The 21,331-nt window shown below is 49.8% G+C and overlaps 3 protein-coding genes and 3 long non-coding RNA genes across 8 annotated transcripts; 4 read left to right on the plus strand and 2 right to left on the minus strand.

Moving 5' to 3' along the window:
* Positions 1-558: 558 nt before the first annotated feature.
* Positions 559-4,091, minus strand: LOC139073306 (very long chain fatty acid elongase 3-like). Of its 2 annotated transcripts, none has more exons than XM_070607618.1 (4): positions 3,449-4,091; positions 2,401-2,532; positions 1,577-1,728; positions 559-1,325 (listed from the first exon to the last, which is right to left on the minus strand). In XM_070607618.1, the coding sequence occupies exons 1-4, from the start codon at positions 3,547-3,549 to the stop codon at positions 898-900; spliced, it is 813 nt and encodes a 270-aa protein (XP_070463719.1). In that variant the 5' UTR covers positions 3,550-4,091; the 3' UTR covers positions 559-897. The 2 variants fall into 2 exon arrangements, with proteins under 2 accessions (XP_070463719.1, XP_070463773.1); XM_070607672.1 differs by having other exon boundaries at positions 2,401-2,477; positions 3,449-3,843.
* On the plus strand, positions 4,000-5,255 carry LOC139081589 (uncharacterized). The gene is made up of 2 exons (XR_011536725.1): positions 4,000-4,186; positions 4,969-5,255. It is a non-coding gene; the product is annotated as an uncharacterized lncRNA (long non-coding RNA).
* A 37-nt stretch (positions 5,256-5,292) lies between these two features.
* Positions 5,293-6,921, plus strand: LOC139081601 (uncharacterized). Its single transcript, XR_011536739.1, has 2 exons — positions 5,293-5,461; positions 6,668-6,921. It is a non-coding gene; the product is annotated as an uncharacterized lncRNA (long non-coding RNA).
* A 4,923-nt stretch (positions 6,922-11,844) lies between these two features.
* LOC139081483 (pituitary homeobox 3) lies at positions 11,845-13,815 on the plus strand. The gene is made up of 3 exons (XM_070607457.1): positions 11,845-11,977; positions 12,150-12,352; positions 12,895-13,815. Exons 1-3 carry the CDS (start codon positions 11,860-11,862, stop codon positions 13,480-13,482), a joined length of 909 nt encoding a protein of 302 aa, XP_070463558.1. The 5' UTR covers positions 11,845-11,859; the 3' UTR covers positions 13,483-13,815.
* Positions 13,816-14,474: 659 nt separating this feature from the next.
* LOC103541062 (very long chain fatty acid elongase 3) lies at positions 14,475-17,842 on the minus strand. Of its 2 annotated transcripts, none has more exons than XM_008507786.2 (4): positions 17,365-17,842; positions 16,317-16,448; positions 15,493-15,644; positions 14,475-15,241 (listed from the first exon to the last, which is right to left on the minus strand). In XM_008507786.2, exons 1-4 carry the CDS (start codon positions 17,463-17,465, stop codon positions 14,814-14,816), a joined length of 813 nt encoding a protein of 270 aa, XP_008506008.2. In that variant the 5' UTR covers positions 17,466-17,842; the 3' UTR covers positions 14,475-14,813. The 2 variants fall into 2 exon arrangements, with proteins under 2 accessions (XP_008506008.2, XP_008506009.1); XM_008507787.2 differs by having other exon boundaries at positions 16,317-16,393; positions 17,365-17,759.
* Positions 17,843-19,207: 1,365 nt separating this feature from the next.
* Positions 19,208-20,834, plus strand: LOC139081613 (uncharacterized). Its single transcript, XR_011536758.1, has 2 exons — positions 19,208-19,376; positions 20,581-20,834. It is a non-coding gene; the product is annotated as an uncharacterized lncRNA (long non-coding RNA).
* Positions 20,835-21,331: the final 497 nt, after the last annotated feature.

A 21,331-nucleotide genomic window follows, 5' to 3' on the forward strand; every position in this document is an offset into this window, starting at 1 on the left:
CCCCATGTCTAAAGGAGAGCTGGGTGTACAGGAAAGAGGTGAAGGCCCAGGCTTCTAGGGCTTCAGTCCCTCTCAGTCGCTAACATCAGGATGGGGAAGCCTGGGGATTCCTGGAGCAGAGGGGCGCACGCGTGCGTGTATGTATGCATGGCTTGAGGATTAGCTACTCGGCCGGCGTTGGCCAAAGCTGGTGCTGCGGCGCCACCTCGTGGCCTCATGGAGAATAACTGGAAGGTCAGCTCTCGAACGCTTACTTGCAGGTGTCAATTCTGCAACCTAAGAAGCCTACGACATTAGATAAGTTACTCTGCCTTTCTGCACCTGTTTCTCACTGTTCCTGTGAGGGACTTGGGTCTCTAACAGCAATAAAATTCTGGTTTGTAACGGACATTTATTAAGCGCCTACCAGGCCTAGGATTTTTATTGAGTGTTTGTGTGTGTGCCTCTCATCCTTCCACACACCCTCCTAGGCATCTCACCCACTACTCATCCCACTGCCAGCACCCCTCTCCCATCGCAGCAGTCCCCTTCTTCCCTCAAATCCAAAAACTCCAAAACCCTCGTTGAAATGTTTAATTAAAAAAATAGGGCAAGAGGAAGAAAGATTTATGGATAGAAATATAAATAACTCAGCTCTGGGGATCTTCCTCAGTCTCATTCCCATCCTAGGGCCTGCCTGGCCTTCACATTAGACACAGAAATATCAAAGTACTAGATCACACCCTCATCCCAGGGGTGATGCTTCTTGTCTGTCATAACTTCCTACCACCGTGGGGCACACATCCCATGGGGAAACCATGCAGGGAAGGCGTCCTAACCATTCTCCCAAACCTAAGCTGAGCCCCTCGGTGCCCTGGGGAAGAGAGAGCCTGGGGATCCTTCTTTTTATCCAACCCTTCATTGGCTCTTGGTCTTGGCTTTGACCTTGGGCATTAGGTAGGTTTGATGGAAGAAGCGGGCAAAGAGGATGAAATAGGTCATATACAAGACGCAGGACCAGAAGAGCTGTTTCGATGTGCTGTGGCATCCCGGATCCTGTCTCCAGATGTGATTCAGGATGCTAACAAAGGCTCCCATAAACATCTGCAGGATCTGCAGGCTGGTGATGAGCATGGGCAACCACCTGGGAGCTGTTACTTTGGCAGCCTTCAGAGTGTAGTAGGTGTACATGATGGCGTGCACACCGTAGTTCATGGTCATGAACCAGGCGCCTGAAGACACTTTGTCCTTGTATCCATAGCTCGTGTACAGCAGCACTGTGCTGTGGTGGTACCAGTGCACAAAGCTGAGTGGCCGCTTACGCAGGATGATGAAGGCCGTGTCTCCTGGGAAACAGGGAGTCACAGCTGGCATACCACCCAGTGTTGGGACCACCGTCGGCATTGGATTTGGGGGCATGGGGGAAATTCTCAGGACGGGGAGAGGCGTCTTTATGTCAGAGTTTGAACAGGGGCTTGGGTGAGAGGTGTTGTTAGGACCCAGGGGTGGGGAAGGGACTCTCCATGTGATGGGTGAGGGGTCCCTGAGGAGGGATGCAGTTGACTGGGCACCTGAGAAACAAAGCCTTGCCACTCACCAAGTTCAATGATCTTGCTGAAAAGAAAGAGGCAGGACCAGCATCTGACTACGGGATCTTGGATGTGGCTGGAGAAGCACACAGTTTGACCTAGGTTCCCCCTGAGTAGCAGGATCCCCATATGGCTCCATGTCCTCACTGCCCCCAGGATGCTGATATGGGACAGAGGAAAAAGGTGTAAGGGTCATCCCCAGATACCAATCCCCCCTCCCCCCTCAGCCTGGTCAGGTCACTGGCCCAAGCTCCGCCACCTCTCCACCCTTCCAGGGGAGATGGGTCACAGCTTCTGAGATCCTGAGCCCAATCTCGTAGATCCAACCAGTAATGGAGAGGAGAGGAGGGCTGGGAAAGGACCAGGGAATGCTGGAGGACAGGACTGAAAGGTGAGTTAGGAAATAGGGTTCTTGGGATGGGTAGGAGCATGGCGGGGGGCGGGGGGGGGGGAAGGATGAGGGAGATCGAAGTAGTTTGGGGGAGGAAATTTGGGAAGGAGGGGCGGGGGAAGTTATTGGAAGGTCTTAGGAGAGGCTGTTAGATGCTGAGAGTATTAGAGGCTGGAGAAATTTGTTGGAAGTCCACAGACTTCATGAGCACGAGAGAGCAGAGACTGCCAGCTTGGAGCCTGGGGAAGAAGGAAAACAGGGTAACATGGGAGAAGGGTGGAAGCTGGGGAGGGGAGCTAGAGCTGAGAGGATGGGATAGGGAGTGAGTTAGGGGGCAGCTTGGAGAGCTGATGCAACTGAGGTTTCTAGAAAGCTTTTAGGGATAAAATGAGGGTCTCTAGCCTACAGGATAGGCGGGAAGTCGGGGGAGGAGTGTCTTACCTGAAGACTGCAAGGCAGAAGGACCAAAGGATGAGAGGCCCCCGCAGGCTGAAGCCCTTCCGTGCCTTCATGTAGTTCTGCCCCACAAAGATGAGCAGCAGGTAGATCAGAACTACGAGGAATGAGGCTGCCCTGGCAGGCAGAAGGCAGAGGGGATGGGCCCATGGGTGGGTGCTGGTTAGAGGAATCCCCACTCAACTCTCCAGGTGAGTGCTCTCGGTTGGAGTCCCACTCTACCATTTACTAGCAGTGTGACACTGGAAAACCTACTTAGTTCTCTGAGCCTCAGTTTCCTTATCTGTAAAGGGGGAATAAGACTCCTCTCCCGACACCGTTAATATTTATAAAATACCTAGCACAGGCCAGGGACTACATCCAAGGTTTCTATGCTTATTGCTCTCTCAGTGGGGTTGGGAGTGGGTGACTTGGCTGCTGGCCCAGCCTAGAAGCAACCCACGCCCCGTGGGGTAAGAAGAATGTGGCAAAAGCTCTGCCTGCTTAGGTCACAAAGACAGCCCATGAACACCTCTGAGAAGCTTTCGGGCAAAGCCAGAGAGCCTGGGGAAATCCTCGAAGACCTCCCTGGCTTTGCCTCCTTCTCCACAGCAGGGACGGTGGAGCATTTGGGAAACATCGTGATAATTGTGAAGGGCAGGCTGTCCCTGGACGCCAGCACTGTGCAGGCGCGGCCACGAAGGACGGAGAAGAGTCGCTTCCAAGGTGGGTGGGAGAAGGAATTCAGATAACCCCCATTCCTCAGAGGCCAGTTCTCACTACATTCTTTCCCCTTGGTTTCCGTCTCCTCCCACATTCCTCAGCCCATCCTCTATTTCTGCCTTTTTCTCTTTCCCCCAGCTTTACTCTCTTTGAGGGGCCACACCACTTGCACCTTGGACAGCGGAGATGTGGAGCCAGTACAGGAGAGTCTGATACCTTTGCTCTCCAAGAAAATCATTGCAGGCGTTCAGCGCCTCCCCCCGCACCACCCCAACTAGCAGTCATCAGGGTCGGGCCCCTGGCACGGCCCTTCCCCTTCCGCAGGTCTCACCAGTACTCCTCCAAAAAGGGCCTCATGTCCTGGAACAGCTCAAAGTTGTAGGGCTGTAACACCTGCCCTGTTTCCTCTGACACATTCGTGGCTGTGACCATTTCGTTCTGCAGACGTCGAGGTCGAGAGCTTCGGGAGCCGGGAAAGAGGTTAGAGGACCAAGGATACAGCGAACCTTGGGGCGGGACGGAACGAGCCAAGGATCAAGGAACTCCGCGGGAAACGGAGGAGCGTCGGATTCAGGCCGGCCGCGGCAGCTCAGCCCGCTTCCTCCGCGGCCGCCACTGGGGTATACAAGGCGGAATTGCAAAGCGGCGGAGCCAGGCGGCGCGACGCCCCCTCCCTGCGCCCGGCGGGTATCCAATCTCGACCAAGACACGCCCCTGTCCCGCCCCTGGGCAGCAGCCCGCTCTCGGATTGCTCGCCCTCAAGGGAGCCTCCCCTAGGCGCCTCGCAGGCCCCATCCCAAATACCGGTCGTAGGCCCTCGCCGCGCCCACTTTCCCATCCTTTTCGCTCCGAGCGCCTGCGCTCCCACCTGCTGGTTGGTTTAGCCCTTTTGGCCTTGCCACGTACCGGGACAGGCCCGTCTTCTTCTGGCCCTGCCAACTATAGCGTTTACTTCGGTTTGCATTAATCCCGACCTGAGGCAAGAGTAGAGGTGTCCTCAACCTCTGGTGCCCCCATCCAGAAATTGGGATGTCAGTTTCCCGCCTCCCTGAGACCCTAGGAAACCCAGGTCTGGAATGCGGATGAATCAGGCCCGGGAAGGGGCAGCAAAGAGCCTCTGTCGTAATTCCATCTGCCTCCTTCACGTTTGGTTGTGGGTGGGAGGGAGATGAATTTTAACAAATTTTATTGTTAGGGTTGTTGACGTTGATGTTTGGGGAGATGGTTGTTTAGGTTGTGGTTTCTTTACGGTTTTCCGAATTCCTGAACTGCTCCAGCCTGATACCTCATAATTAGCTTGGGGAGGAAATGGGCTCACCCTCTGGGCTTCTGGGATTACTGCCTTCAGGTTCCCTGGAGGCCTCCTGGGGTATGAGTGCCCTGCTTTTGTCTCCCCCAGGCTGTACTTGTCTAATCAAATCTACTTTTTCCTTGTCTGTGTACCCAGCCCCAAAGAAACAAATATTTTTTTCTATTTTATTTTTTTTATTGAGGTTATGATAGTTTACAAGCCTGTGAAATTCCAGTTGTGCATTATTATTTGTCAGTCATATTGTAGGTGTGCCACTTCACCCTTTGTGCCCACCCCCCAACCCTCCTTCCCCCTGGTAACCACTAATCTGTTCTCTTTGTCCATGTGTTTGTTTATCTTCCACATGTGAGAAAGATGAGAGGTTGTCTTTCTCTATCTAGCTTATTTCGCCTAACGTAATACCCTCAAGTCCATCCATGTTGCTGTGAATGGGACGATTTTATCCTGTTTATGGCTGAGTAGTATTCTATTGTATATATATACCCCATATCTTCTTTTTTTTTTAAAGATTTTTATTTTTTTTTCCTTTTTCTCCCCAGATCTCCCCAGTACATAGTTGTACATTCTTCGTTGTGGGTTCTCCTAGTTGTGGCATGTGGGACGCTGCCTCAGCGTGGTTTGACGATCAGTGCCATGTCCGCGCCCAGGATTCGAACCAATGAAACACTGGGCCGCCTGCAGCGGAGCGCCCGAACTTAACCACTCAGCCACCGGGCCAGCCCCACCCCATATCTTCTTGATCCAGTCATCAGTCAATGGGCACTTAGGTCGCTTCCATGTCTTAGCTATTGTGAAAAATGCTACGAAACAAACTTTTTAAAACTTTTAAGGCCTTACTTGTCTGTCGTTTATTCCTCTCCTAGGCTTTATGAAAGTGAGGGAGAAATACAAAGCTTGAAGGCAGTTTGAGATAACATGGAGATTTGCAAAACAAGTGCTAAGAGGAATACATATAAAATATTTAAAATGAAGATGTGGCTATTAATGGCTATGTGCAGCAAAGCCCACAGGCTCTGGAGCCAGAGGACCCAGGTGAGGATCCCAGCTTCACTTCCGTGAACCTCAGTCCTTGTCCAGGGAAGGGTGGAGTGGACAGTCTTGTCCGTGCTATCTAAATGACTCTCAAGGGCATCCCTTTGTCTCTGTATTGCCTCACCTCTCACCGGGTTACCACAGCCACTCTGTTAGTCATGGTAATTGGTTGCACCACCTCCTTCTCTAATAGGGTGCTAGAATCAGAAAACAATTCTTTCCAAAGCTGGCTGATCATAAGATTCCTGAGCCCCAACCCCAGAGATTTTAACCCAGGAGGTGGCCCCAGACCATACTTTGAAAACCACCACTTTCTGTCCTCTAATCCAGAAGAGCGCTCTAAAACTTAAAGTGGATCATGCTGCTTTCCTTCTTAAAACCCTTCAGTGGCTCTTGATTGCTCCATTCATAGCCTGACTCAGAAGGCGATCAGCACATGTTTGGTGGATGGATGAATAAATGAAAGAACGAATATTATAAGAAAAATAACCGTCTAGGTGTTACAAGACCTGGATTCAAATCCCAGCTCCACCATTAAGCAGTCATGTGATTTCAGGCAAGTTACCTGATGTCTCTGAGACTCCCAGTCTTCATGAGTAGAATGTAGATAGTCGTACTTGCCTGCCTACCTCACGAGGTTGGCGTCAGTATGAAAGTCAGATAGTGTCAATGAAAGTTTACAATGGTATTGTAAAGTAGACACATGGAAATGTTAGGGTGAATCACTTTGGGAGGTTTACAGATGCATACAGAATATGTATACTCAGTCCTTGTTTTCTCTTAAATGAAGATATTTTACACTGTCTTTCCCTGTGAAGTTTAATGGTGAGGCTTGGGGAAGGGGTGGTGTTGGAAAAGGGGAAGGAGAAGAGAAATCTCTAGAAATTACTTCCTAGGGGAAACCTTCCCTGACCCTTGGACTTGGTCTGGTACCATATTATATAAGAATTGCTCTCGTAGCGTGCTAGTTCCTTCTTTCAATGAGAGTTTACCATTACTCTGTTATTTTTATTATTTCTTGATGAGTGCCTATTTCCCCTACTAGTCCTTGAGCTCCATAAAGGCAGACACTATATCTATTTTGCTCAACGTCATTCTCGTAACACTGAGCTTATGGTAGGTCATCAGGTAATATCTGTTGCATGAATTATTGAATGGATGAAATCCTCAGCCTACAAATCTGGACGACACTCTTTGTTTCTCCAGGACACAGCAAGCTTGTCCGGTCTTTTTATCTCTGGATCTCACCTTTCTCCTCTGTAAAATGGGGACAGTATCCACCTCAGAAAGATGTTTATGAGGATCGAATGAAATCATATATATTAAAGAGCATTATACGATGTAAAGGATTGAGCAAACATCAGTAATTATTACCAGAAAAAGTGAATTTGTAGAAATTTCAACTTCTTTTTTAATGAAACTCAATTAAATTAAAATAAAGGAAAGTCATGATCTGGTGATTGGTTGCACCATAGTGTGAATGTACTTAACAATACTGAATTGAACACATAAAAATGGTTAAGATGGTAGATTTTATGTTATGTATATTTTACCATAATTTAAAAATTTTTAAAAGGACAGCCATGAAATGGGAATATAGTTTTATGTGGGACAGATAAAGAGTTAATGTGCATACTACACAAAAAGTTTATCCTTAGTCCTATCTCTGACCCTTGATAAGTGGCTAATGACACAGATAGGCTCATCTTATAGACTCCAGTGTCCCCAAATCTACCTCTGATTAGCTGCCAGAAAGGTGTTTCTAAAACACACATTAGCTCATGTCATTCCTTTTTAAAAACAAAAAAATCTTCCGGACAAAGGTCAAATTCCTGAGGTTAGTCCTGGCCCTTCCTTTCCAGCCAATGTCCCATCATCCCTCAGCCCCAGCATTCTACATTTTAGCTGTAATGGAAGAGTCACAACTCCGTAACACAAGTACTATATTTTTAGGGTTTTCAACTCCCTTATCTCTCTGTATATTGTTCCCTCTCCCCAGACATCTTTTTCTCACCCGGACAAATGTTAGTCATTGTTTGCTCCTAGCTCTAAAGTCACTTGCCCTGCCAAAGCCTAATCTGTTTCAGACAGGGACAACCCTTTTCTTCTTTGTCTTCCACCCACAGGACTTGACCCAAACTGCCTGCCAGTATTGTGTTTCTACCAGTGGAGTAAGACTAGTCATATATTTTCTTTACCATCCTGGCTCCACCACCTAGTCCCAAATGGTCATTTTTGTTAGGTCACTAATCCTTGAGGGAAGCACACAGCACTCAAAATATGTCTGTTGCTTTGACTCGAATAGGCACCTAAGAGGAAATATAAATAAACATATGTATATATATATAAGACTCAACGCCCTTAGTAATTAGGGAAATGCAAATTAATGACTGTATATATACTATGGTCCCCATTAACAACCATTAAACTGAGTAGAAATTAAATACCCAATGCTGGTCAAAGCTTTGGGAAACAGACACGTTCACACTTGGCTAGTAGACAGGTAAGCTGACATGATCCTTTCAAGAAGCATACTTAGGTAACACTTCGCAAGAGCCAGCTGGTATAGTTTGACTCAGTCCCTCACCTAGGAGTTTCAAAGCCAGTGAAATAAGCCAAAAGAAAAAAATTCTATAAGTAGTGAAATACTTATATCCGTGGGACTTAAAATAATAGAGACAATAGAAAGAATAAACAAGTGGGACTTCATCAGACTAAAGAACTTCTTCAAGGCAAGAGAAAACAGGGCTGGAACAAAAAAAAACAACCCACTAATTGGGAAAAAATATTTGCAAGTCATATATCTGACAAAAGGTAAATCTCCATAATATATAAAGAAATCACAGAACTCAACAAAAAAGATCAAACAACCCGATCAAAAAATGGGCAGGAGACGTGAACAGACATTTCTCCAAAGAAGATATACGGATGGCCAATAGGCACATGAAAAGATGTTCATCATCACTAATCATCAGGGAAATGCAAATCAAAACTACACCAAGATATCACCTTACACCCATTAGAATGGCAAAAATAACCAAAACAAAAAGTAACAAATGTTGGAGAGGTTGTGGAGAAAAAGGAACCCTCATACACTGCTGGTGGGAATGCAAACTGATGCAGCCACCATGGAAAACAGTGTGGAGATTCCTCAAAAAATTAAAAATAGAAATGCCATATGACCCAGCCATCCCTCTACTGGCTATCTATCCAAAGAACTTGAAGTCAGCAATTCCAAAAGCCCCATGCACCCCAATGCTCATTGCAGCATTATTTACAATAGCCAAGATGTGGAAGCAACCTAAGTGCCCATCAACAGATGATTGGATAAAAAAAGATGTGGTATATATACACAATGGAATACTACTCAGCCGTAAAAAGAAAAAAATCATCCCATTCACAACATGGATGGACCTTGAGGGAATTATGTTAAGTGAAATAAGCCAGATGGAGAAAGACAATCTCTGCATGACTCCACTCATATGTGTAAATTAAACATGTAGACAAAGAGAACAGATTAGTGGTCACCGGGGAAATGGAGGGTGGGAGGTGGGCACAAAGGGTGAAGTGGTACACCTACAACACGACAGACAAACGATAATGTACAACTGAAATTTCACAAGGTTGTAAACTATCACAATCTCAATAAAAATTTTAAAAATTAAAAGATTAAAAAAAATAATAGAGAACTGGAAACATCCCACTAATGGATGATTAAATAGTTAAATTCTAACATTATGAAACACCTTGCAGCTACCAGAACATGGAGAAACATGAAACCGTGTTTGCAAAGTAATGTAAAAGAACAACAGTGTTTAAAACTGTATCTACCGGGGCCTGTCCGGCGGCGCAGCAGTTAAGTTCGCACGTTCCGCTTCGGCGGCCTGGGGTTCACTGGTTTGGATCCCGGGTGCGGACATGGCACCGCTTGGCACGCCATGCTGTGGTAGGTGTCCCACATATAAAAAAAAGTCGAGGAAGATGGGCACAGATGTTAGCTCAGGGCCAGGCTTCCTCAGCAAAAAGAGGAGGACTGGCAGCAGTTAGCTCAGGGCTAATCTTCCTCAAAAAAAAAAAAAAAAAAAAAAAAAAGGGAAATGCTCAGGATATAATGTTAAGTAAAAAAAGTGTAGGATATGAGTCTATGCATAGTATGGTCTCAAATTCATGGAATGAAAATGTGGAAGAAATGTAGATGGAAAGAATATTGTAAACTTTTTATAGAGAAAAAATAGGGAAGAAATCTATGTTGAGAACAAATATCAGAAGAAAATGCACCAAAATGCTAATAGAGTTTGTCAGGATGGTGTAGTAATGGGTGATTTAAAAATTATTTTTATAATCAGTAAGTGTTCAAAACTAATAATAAATGTGTTGAAATTTGTTGGATTTAAGTCTTTCTTTTCCATGTGTTCTGACACTGATTGCTTTCTCTGCTTCTACCTTCCCGCCTTAAGATCCTGCATGTCCCTGTCAGAGTCATCTCCTTTCCCCAGTATTTTTATTGCTTGGTTTTGCTTTTGTATTTCTGCTGGTTCTTCCCATACTTCCCACCTCTTTAATGCTCTTGTTTCTTAGACTCCCGTCCCTGTCCCTTACTCCTTCTCACTCTGTACTCTCTTTCCTGGTTAATTGCCTTTCATGACCTTACCTGTTACTTCTATTTGGATGACTCCAAATTACGTATCTTCTGTCTTGATCTCTCTTCTCTATTCTTGCTCACACCTCACACTTCCCATTGGACTTCTCCACCCAGCTGACTTGAGTTACAGACAGCTCACACTGAGGTGCAGAAACTCAGCTCACCTTCTACCCAGACCTGTTCTTTTTTGCTGACCTCTCTATTTCTATTGAAGCCACGACCAGGCTCCTAGGCTCCTAGGCAGGACTGGTTAGATAATTTGTGGGGGCTAGTGTAAAACAAAAATGTAAGGCCCTCTGTTAAAAAATTAAGAATTTCAAGATGGCGACAGCAGAACATCAAACCAAGTGCAGGGCGCTTCCAAGTATGTGGGCCTGTGTGGCCGCACAGGTTGCACACCCGTGAAGTGGGCCCTGCTCCTAGGTTTAAATCTGGGGGTCTCCTTTGACTCCTCTCTCTCCTTTAATCTGGTTTGGCTGACAGGGTAGATGGTGCATCCACTCGCAAAGGTGGGAAATAAAGGAAGAGGAATACATTTGAACGGTGGTTTGAGAATGGAGATGACTTTAGTTTGGGCCCTACAACTGCAAGGTGCCAGTGGAACACTGAAGTCAGAGGATCCAATAACCAGTTGTCTAGAACTCAGGCTGTCAGTCTGGCTTCAACATTCAGGGTAGAGGATGTCACTGAACTTCTGGCTGTGGAAGAAACTGTGCAGAGAGAGAAGTCAAGCAGGGCTTTGCAAAGTGGAGTCCATGGACCACTGACACTGCAACGTCCAGCTTGTTAAAAATGAAGTCTCTTGGGGCTGGCCGGGTGGTACAGCGGTTGAGTTTGCGTGTTCCGCTTCAGCAGCCCAGGGTTTGCTGGTTCGGATCCCGGGTGCGGACACGGCACCACTTGGCAAGCCATGCTGTGGTAGGCGTCCTACATATAAAGTAGAGGAAGATGGGCACGGATGTTAGCTCAGGGCCAGTCTTCCTCAGCAAAAAGAGGGGGATTGGCAGCAGATGTTAGCTCAGGGCTAATCTTCCTCAAAAAAACAAAAAAAGAAAAAGAAAAAGAAAAAGCACTAGCTTAGGAGTCTCCCAGACATGCTTCAGATCCCAGTTCCACTACTTACAAGCTCTGTGACCTTAATTGTTACTTCCAGACACAGTTTCCTCACCTGAAAAAGGGTGATAATGCTTAAGACTAACGTATTCTTGTGAAGGGAGAGATGATGAAGTGAATGTACAAGGGAGTACTCACAAATGAGAGCAGTGACTATCCTTGTGGGAGAAATATCAGGCCTGGTCTAAAATTAAATCTGTCCCACTGGACAGTGAATAACAGAGGTTCCGGCTGCATCTCAGGTGTGATTGGCCAAGGGGCATGTATGAGTTTATGGGGATATTGGGCATTCATGTGAGAGGGAATTAAAGTTTTGAAGATGTGCGATAGTAGTAGTCTTCATTAATTCAATCACTATCACCACCAACTGCGCATCAAGCACAGTTCTAGGCGCCCAGCAGTGAAGAGAACTAAGTCTAGCATGTATACCCGTACATAAGACCTCTGAGTGTACACCTTTTTGCCCTTGGGCTGCTGTTGCCCCCTTCTATCCCAGGGCACCCCGCACACAGGTAGCTTTACGTCCGTGGCTGAGAAAGGGCACAGTGAACTTGTGGGGAAACACTCTTGGGAACTGGATAAGCCAGAGATTTTAGTCCCATTAACCTGTTGTGTCTTCTCTTCCCTCCAGAGTCCTCCCTCCATGGAGTTTGGCCTGCTCAGCGAGGCGGAGGCCCGCAGCCCGGCCCTCTCGCTGTCGGATGCCGGCACTCCCCACCCCGCCCTCCCAGAACACGGCTGCAAGGGCCAAGAGCACAGCGGTGAGCGCGCCCCCTTCTGGGCGTGGGGGAGATAACAGCTCAATCCTTGCTCAGGGTGGGACCCGGGAGCGGAAGCCCGGGTGCGAGCGAGCGGGCGGTGGAGGAGGTCCCCCAGCCAGAGAATCCGCGCAGGCCTGGGCGCCCTGTGACCTGGCCCGCACCCGGCCCCCAGACTCGGAGAAGGCTTCGGCTTCGCTGCCCGGCGGCTCCCCGGAAGACGGCTCGCTGAAGAAGAAACAGCGGCGGCAACGCACGCACTTCACCAGCCAGCAGCTGCAGGAGCTGGAGGCGACCTTCCAGAGGAACCGCTACCCAGACATGAGTACGCGCGAAGAGATCGCCGTGTGGACCAACCTCACCGAGGCCCGCGTGCGGGTACAGCCGTCCCAGACCTGCAACCCTCCCCCTCCCCCGAGCCTCCCTCTCGCGCGCCGCCCAGCGACTAGCTCCGGAACCAGCGGCCTGTGGTTCTGCTCTGCCTGCCCCATCCCCGGACCCAACACCCCACGCCCCGGGCCCCGGTCCACTGCCGCACACGCCCTTCTTTCCACCAACCTCCGAGCGCTGCTCTTGCTCCACGCTCTCACTCCAGGCCGTGCGTTTCTTCTACCCTGACGCTGTCTCTTGTTCTCCTCTTCACCCTTCCTTGACCCCATCCTGCTAGTCCCCTCCCCAGACCGCGTCGCCCCGGACTCAGCCCTGCCGCCCACTGCTTCTGTTCTCAGCTCCCTGACTCCGTGCACTCCTCGGGCTTCTCCACGACGCTCATTCCCGTCTCCAGCCACCACATCTGGTTGATCCTCAGGACGGCGCCGGCTTGAAGCCCCGTCTGGGCGACCCACCCACCGGCCGCGCTGCCCCGGTCCGGGTCCCCCGCTCGGCTCCGGGCCCTGACGGCCTTTCTCCCATGCCCGCAGGTGTGGTTCAAGAACCGGCGCGCCAAGTGGCGAAAGCGCGAGCGCAGCCAGCAGGCGGAGCTGTGCAAGGGCGGCTTCGCGGCGCCGCTCGGGGGGCTGGTGCCGCCCTACGAGGAGGTGTACCCCGGCTACTCGTACGGGAACTGGCCGCCCAAGGCGCTCGGCCCGCCGCTCGCAGCCAAGACCTTCCCGTTCGCCTTCAACTCGGTCAACGTGGGGCCTCTGGCTTCGCAGCCCGTCTTCTCGCCACCCAGCTCCATCGCCGCCTCCATGGTGCCGTCGGCTGCGGCCGCCCCGGGCACCGTGCCAGGTCCCGGGGCCCTGCAGGGCCTGGGCGGGGGGCCCCCCGGGCTGGCTCCGGCGGCAGTGTCCTCTGGGGCAGTGTCCTGCCCTTACGCCTCGGCCGCGGCAGCCGCAGCTGCAGCCGCCTCCTCCCCCTACGTATATCGGGACCCGTGTAACTCGAGTCTGGCCAGCCTGAGGCTCAAGGCCAAACAGCACGCCTCTTTCAGCTACCCCGCCGTGCCCGGGCCGCCCCCGGCCGCCAACCTCAGTCCGTGCCAGTACGCCGTAGAACGGCCTGTATGAGCTGCCCGGCCCGTGGATCCTCCTCGAGGGCGGGGCTAATAATTCACAGCCTCCCCGGCCTGGGGTCGTCTTGAGTGGCTTGCCCTCGCTCCGGGGTCTGAGAGGGGCGCTTGGCGCAGCTGGAGAGGGCGGCCGGCTCAGGAGAGAGCCTTCCCCCTCCCAGCCCTGAGGGGTGGACTGGGCCCTACACACGCTCCGCGCCCCTGGGACTAAGGCCAGGAACAGGGACCACTTCCCCGGGGGCCAACTCACCCTTGGCCCACCCCGCCTTCTCCAGACTCTCCCTCCCCCGTTTTCAAAGATGACTGAAATAAACGTGCGCGGACTGTCAAAGGCCTGATGATTCAGAGTTGCGGTTGAGCTCACCGCCGGCCCCCACCCCCCCCCCACGCCTCCCCCCCCTCCCCACGGCTCCCCCCCCCCCCCACCCCACGCCCCATGTCTAAAGGAGAGCTGGGTGTACAGGAAAGAGGTGAAGGCCCAGGCTTCTAGGGCTTCAGTCCCTCTCAGTCGCTAACATCAGGATGGGGAAGCCTGGGGATTCCTGGAGCAGAGGGGCGCACGCGTGCGTGTATGTATGCATGGCTTGAGGATTAGCTACTCGGCCGGCGTTGGCCAAAGCTGGTGCTGCGGCGCCACCTCGTGGCCTCATGGAGAATAACTGGAAGGTCAGCTCTCGAACGCTTACTTGCAGGTGTCAATTCTGCAACCTAAGAAGCCTACGACATTAGATAAGTTACTCTGCCTTTCTGCACCTGTTTCTCACTGTTCCTGTGAGGGACTTGGGTCTCTAACAGCAATAAAATTCTGGTTTGTAACGGACATTTATTAAGCGCCTACCAGGCCTAGGATTTTTATTGAGTGTTTGTGTGTGTGCCTCTCATCCTTCCACACACCCTCCTAGGCATCTCACCCACTACTCATCCCACTGCCAGCACCCCTCTCCCATCGCAGCAGTCCCCTTCTTCCCTCAAATCCAAAAACTCCAAAACCCTCGTTGAAATGTTTAATTAAAAAAATAGGGCAAGAGGAAGAAAGATTTATGGATAGAAATATAAATAACTCAGCTCTGGGGATCTTCCTCAGTCTCATTCCCATCCTAGGGCCTGCCTGGCCTTCACATTAGACACAGAAATATCAAAGTACTAGATCACACCCTCATCCCAGGGGTGATGCTTCTTGTCTGTCATAACTTCCTACCACCGTGGGGCACACATCCCATGGGGAAACCATGCAGGGAAGGCGTCCTAACCATTCTCCCAAACCTAAGCTGAGCCCCTCGGTGCCCTGGGGAAGAGAGAGCCTGGGGATCCTTCTTTTTATCCAACCCTTCATTGGCTCTTGGTCTTGGCTTTGACCTTGGGCATTAGGTAGGTTTGATGGAAGAAGCGGGCAAAGAGGATGAAATAGGTCATATACAAGACGCAGGACCAGAAGAGCTGTTTCGATGTGCTGTGGCATCCCGGATCCTGTCTCCAGATGTGATTCAGGATGCTAACAAAGGCTCCCATAAACATCTGCAGGATCTGCAGGCTGGTGATGAGCATGGGCAACCACCTGGGAGCTGTTACTTTGGCAGCCTTCAGAGTGTAGTAGGTGTACATGATGGCGTGCACACCGTAGTTCATGGTCATGAACCAGGCGCCTGAAGACACTTTGTCCTTGTATCCATAGCTCGTGTACAGCAGCACTGTGCTGTGGTGGTACCAGTGCACAAAGCTGAGTGGCCGCTTACGCAGGATGATGAAGGCCGTGTCTCCTGGGAAACAGGGAGTCACAGCTGGCATACCACCCAGTGTTGGGACCACCGTCGGCATTGGATTTGGGGGCATGGGGGAAATTCTCAGGACGGGGAGAGGCGTCTTTATGTCAGAGTTTGAACAGGGGCTTGGGTGAGAGGTGTTGTTAGGACCCAGGGGTGGGGAAGGGACTCTCCATGTGATGGGTGAGGGGTCCCTGAGGAGGGATGCAGTTGACTGGGCACCTGAGAAACAAAGCCTTGCCACTCACCAAGTTCAATGATCTTGCTGAAAAGAAAGAGGCAGGACCAGCATCTGACTACGGGATCTTGGATGTGGCTGGAGAAGCACACAGTTTGACCTAGGTTCCCCCTGAGTAGCAGGATCCCCATATGGCTCCATGTCCTCACTGCCCCCAGGATGCTGATATGGGACAGAGGAAAAAGGTGTAAGGGTCATCCCCAGATACCAATCCCCCCTCCCCCCTCAGCCTGGTCAGGTCACTGGCCCAAGCTCCGCCACCTCTCCACCCTTCCAGGGGAGATGGGTCACAGCTTCTGAGATCCTGAGCCCAATCTCGTAGATCCAACCAGTAATGGAGAGGAGAGGAGGGCTGGGAAAGGACCAGGGAATGCTGGAGGACAGGACTGAAAGGTGAGTTAGGAAATAGGGTTCTTGGGATGGGTAGGAGCATGGCGGGGGGCGGGGGGGGGGGAAGGATGAGGGAGATCGAAGTAGTTTGGGGGAGGAAATTTGGGAAGGAGGGGCGGGGGAAGTTATTGGAAGGTCTTAGGAGAGGCTGTTAGATGCTGAGAGTATTAGAGGCTGGAGAAATTTGTTGGAAGTCCACAGACTTCATGAGCACGAGAGAGCAGAGACTGCCAGCTTGGAGCCTGGGGAAGAAGGAAAACAGGGTAACATGGGAGAAGGGTGGAAGCTGGGGAGGGGAGCTAGAGCTGAGAGGATGGGATAGGGAGTGAGTTAGGGGGCAGCTTGGAGAGCTGATGCAACTGAGGTTTCTAGAAAGCTTTTAGGGATAAAATGAGGGTCTCTAGCCTACAGGATAGGCGGGAAGTCGGGGGAGGAGTGTCTTACCTGAAGACTGCAAGGCAGAAGGACCAAAGGATGAGAGGCCCCCGCAGGCTGAAGCCCTTCCGTGCCTTCATGTAGTTCTGCCCCACAAAGATGAGCAGCAGGTAGATCAGAACTACGAGGAATGAGGCTGCCCTGGCAGGCAGAAGGCAGAGGGGATGGGCCCATGGGTGGGTGCTGGTTAGAGGAATCCCCACTCAACTCTCCAGGTGAGTGCTCTCGGTTGGAGTCCCACTCTACCATTTACTAGCAGTGTGACACTGGAAAACCTACTTAGTTCTCTGAGCCTCAGTTTCCTTATCTGTAAAGGGGGAATAAGACTCCTCTCCCGACACCGTTAATATTTATAAAATACCTAGCACAGGCCAGGGACTACATCCAAGGTTTCTATGCTTATTGCTCTCTCAGTGGGGTTGGGAGTGGGTGACTTGGCTGCTGGCCCAGCCTAGAAGCAACCCACGCCCCGTGGGGTAAGAAGAATGTGGCAAAAGCTCTGCCTGCTTAGGTCACAAAGACAGCCCATGAACACCTCTGAGAAGCTTTCGGGCAAAGCCAGAGAGCCTGGGGAAATCCTCGAAGACCTCCCTGGCTTTGCCTCCTTCTCCACAGCAGGGACGGTGGAGCATTTGGGAAACATCGTGATAATTGTGAAGGGCAGGCTGTCCCTGGACGCCAGCACTGTGCAGGCGCGGCCACGAAGGACGGAGAAGAGTCGCTTCCAAGGTGGGTGGGAGAAGGAATTCAGATAACCCCCATTCCTCAGAGGCCAGTTCTCACTACATTCTTTCCCCTTGGTTTCCGTCTCCTCCCACATTCCTCAGCCCATCCTCTATTTCTGCCTTTTTCTCTTTCCCCCAGCTTTACTCTCTTTGAGGGGCCACACCACTTGCACCTTGGACAGCGGAGATGTGGAGCCAGTACAGGAGAGTCTGATACCTTTGCTCTCCAAGAAAATCATTGCAGGCGTTCAGCGCCTCCCCCCGCACCACCCCAACTAGCAGTCATCAGGGTCGGGCCCCTGGCACGGCCCTTCCCCTTCCGCAGGTCTCACCAGTACTCCTCCAAAAAGGGCCTCATGTCCTGGAACAGCTCAAAGTTGTAGGGCTGTAACACCTGCCCTGTTTCCTCTGACACATTCGTGGCTGTGACCATTTCGTTCTGCAGACGTCGAGGTCGAGAGCTTCGGGAGCCGGGAAAGAGGTTAGAGGACCAAGGATACAGCGAACCTTGGGGCGGGACGGAACGAGCCAAGGATCAAGGAACTCCGCGGGAAACGGAGGAGCGTCGGATTCAGGCCGGCCGCGGCAGCTCAGCCCGCTTCCTCCGCGGCCGCCACTGGGGTATACAAGGCGGAATTGCAAAGCGGCGGAGCCAGGCGGCGCGACGCCCCCTCCCTGCGCCCGGCGGGTATCCAATCTCGACCAAGACACGCCCCTGTCCCGCCCCTGGGCAGCAGCCCGCTCTCGGATTGCTCGCCCTCAAGGGAGCCTCCCCTAGGCGCCTCGCAGGCCCCATCCCAAATACCGGTCGTAGGCCCTCGCCGCGCCCACTTTCCCATCCTTTTCGCTCCGAGCGCCTGCGCTCCCACCTGCTGGTTGGTTTAGCCCTTTTGGCCTTGCCACGTACCGGGACAGGCCGTCTTCTTCTGGCCCTGCCAACTATAGCGTTTACTTCGGTTTGCATTAATCCCGACCTGAGGCAAGAGTAGAGGTGTCCTCAACCTCCTGGTGCCCCCATCCAGAAATTGGGATGTCAGTTTCCCGCCTCCCTGAGACCCTAGGAAACCCAGGTCTGGAATGCGGATGAATCAGGCCCGGGAAGGGCAGCAAAGAGCCTCTGTCGTAATTCCATCTGCCTCCTTCACGTTTGGTTGTGGGTGGGAGGGAGATGAATTTTAACAAATTTTATTGTTAGGGTTGTTGACGTTGATGTTTGGGGAGATGGTTGTTTAGGTTGTGGTTTCTTTACGGTTTTCCGAATTCCTGAACTGCTCCAGCCTGATACCTCATAATTAGCTTGGGGAGGAAATGGGCTCACCCTCTGGGCTTCTGGGATTACTGCCTTCAGGTTCCCTGGAGGCCTCCTGGGGTATGAGTGCCCTGCTTTTGTCTCCCCCAGGCTGTACTTGTCTAATCAAATCTACTTTTTCCTTGTCTGTGTACCCAGCCCCAAAGAAACAAATATTTTTTTCTATTTTTATTTTTTTATTGAGGTTATGATAGTTTACAAGCCTGTGAAATTCCAGTTGTGCATTATTATTTGTCAGTCATATTGTAGGTGTGCCACTTCACCCTTTGTGCCCACCCCCCAACCCTCCTTCCCCCTGGTAACCACTAATCTGTTCTCTTTGTCCCTGTGTTTGTTTATCTTCCACATGTGAGAAAGATGAGAGGTTGTCTTTCTCTATCTAGCTTATTTCGCCTAACGTAAAACCCTCAAGTCCATCCATGTTGCTGTGAATGGGACGATTTTATCCTGTTTATGGCTGAGTAGTATTCTATTGTATATATATACCCCATATCTTCTTTTTTTTTTAAAGATTTTTATTTTTTTTTCCTTTTTTCCCCCAGATCTCCCCAGTACATAGTTGTACATTCTTCGTTGTGGGTTCTCCTAGTTGTGGCATGTGGGACGCTGCCTCAGCGTGGTTTGACGATCAGTGCCATGTCCGCGCCCAGGATTCGAACCAATGAAACACTGGGCCGCCTGCAGCGGAGCGCCCGAACTTAACCACTCAGCCACCGGGCCAGCCCCACCCCATATCTTCTTGATCCAGTCATCAGTCAATGGGCACTTAGGTCGCTTCCATGTCTTAGCTATTGTGAAAAATGCTACGAAACAAACTTTTTAAAACTTTTAAGGCCTTACTTGTCTGTCGTTTATTCCTCTCCTAGGCTTTATGAAAGTGAGGGAGAAATACAAAGCTTGAAGGCAGTTTGAGATAACATGGAGATTTGCAAAACAAGTGCTAAGAGGAATACATATAAAATATTTAAAATGAAGATGTGGCTATTAATGGCTATGTGCAGCAAAGCCCACAGGCTCTGGAGCCAGAGGACCCAGGTGAGGATCCCAGCTTCACTTCCGTGAACCTCAGTCCTTGTCCAGGGAAGGGTGGAGGGGACAGTCTTGTCCGTGCTATCTAAATGACTCTCAAGGGCATCCCTTTGTCTCTGTATTGCCTCACCTCTCACCGTGTTACCACAGCCACTCTGTTAGTCATGGTAATTGGTTGCACCACCTCCTTCTCTAATAGGGTGCTAGAATCAGAAAACAATTCTTTCCAAAGCTGGCTGATCATAAGATTCCTGAGCCCCAACCCCAGAGATTTTAACCCAGGAGGTGGCCCCAGACCATACTTTGAAAACCACCACTTTCTGTCCTCTAATCCAGAAGAGCGCTCTAAAACTTAAAGTGGATCATGCTGCTTTCCTTCTTAAAACCCTTCAGTGGCTCTTGATTGCTCCATTCATAGCCTGACTCAGAAGGCGATCAGCACATGTTTGGTGGATGGATGGGTATAAATGAAAGAACGAATATTATAAGAAAAATAACCGTCTAGGTGTTACAAGACCTGGATTCAAATCCCAGCTCCACCATTAAGCAGTCATGTGATTTCAGGCAAGTTACCTGATGTCTCTGAGACTCCCAGTCTTCATGAGTAGAATGTAGATAGTCGTACTTGCCTGCCTACCTCACGAGGTTGGCGTCAGTATGAAAGTCAGATAGTGTCAATGAAAGTTTACAATGGTATTGTAAAGTAGACACATGGAAATGTTAGGGTGAATCACTTTGGGAGGTTTACAGATGCATACAGAATATGTATACTCAGTCCTTGTTTTCTCTTAAATGAAGATATTTTACACTGTCTTTCCCTGTGAAGTTTAATGGTGAGGCTTGGGGAAGGGGTGGTGTTGGAAAAGGGGAAGGAGAAGAGAAATCTCTAGAAATTACTTCCTAGGGGAAACCTTCCCTGACCCTTGGACTTGGTCTGGTACCATATTATATAAGAATTGCTCTCGTAGCGTGCTAGTTCCTTCTTTCAATGAGAGTTTACCATTACTCTGTTATTTTTATTATTTCTTGATGAGTGCCTATTTCCCCTACTAGTCCTTGAGCTCCATAAAGGCAGACACTATATCTATTTTGCTCAAGGTCATTTAACACTGAGCTTATGGTAGGTCATCAGGTAATATCTGTTGCATGAATTATTGAATGGATGAAATCCTCAGCCTACAAATCTGGACGACACTCTTTGTTTCTCCAGGACACAGCAAGCTTGTCCGGTCTTTTTATCTCTGGATCTCACCTTTCTCCTCTGTAAAATGGGGACAGTATCCACCTCAGAAAGATGTTTATGAGGATCGAATGAAATCATATATATTAAAGAGCATTATACGATGTAAAGGATTGAGCAAACATCAGTAATTATTACCAGAAAAAGTGAATTTGTAGAAATTTCAACTTCTTTTTTAATGAAACTCAATTAAATTAAAATAAAGGAAAGTCATGATCTGGTGATTGGTTGCACCATAGTGTGAATGTACTTAACAATACTGAATTGAACACATAAAAATGGTTAAGATGGTAGATTTTATGTTATGTATATTTTACCATAATTTAAAAATTTTTAAAAGGACAGCCATGAAATGGGAATATAGTTTTATGTGGGACAGATAAAGAGTTAATGTGCATACTACACAAAAAGTTTATCCTAGTCCTATCTCTGACCCTTGATAAGTGGCTAATGACACAGATAGGCTCATCTTATAGACTCCAGTGTCCCCAAATCTACCTCTCATTAGCTGCCAGAAAGGTGTTTCTAAAACACACATTAGCTCATGTCATTCCTTTTTAAAAACAAAAAAATCTTCCGGACAAAGGTCAAATTCCTGAGGTTAGTCCTGGCCCTTCCTTTCCAGCCAATGTCCCATCATCCCTCAGCCCCAGCATTCTACATTTTAGCTGTAATGGAAGAGTCACAACTCCGTAACACAAGTATGATATTTTTAGGGTTT

Source organism: Equus przewalskii, chromosome 1 (genome assembly GCF_037783145.1).
Source record: "Equus przewalskii isolate Varuska chromosome 1, EquPr2, whole genome shotgun sequence".
In the NCBI taxonomy this organism is placed as follows: domain Eukaryota; kingdom Metazoa; phylum Chordata; class Mammalia; order Perissodactyla; family Equidae; genus Equus; species Equus przewalskii.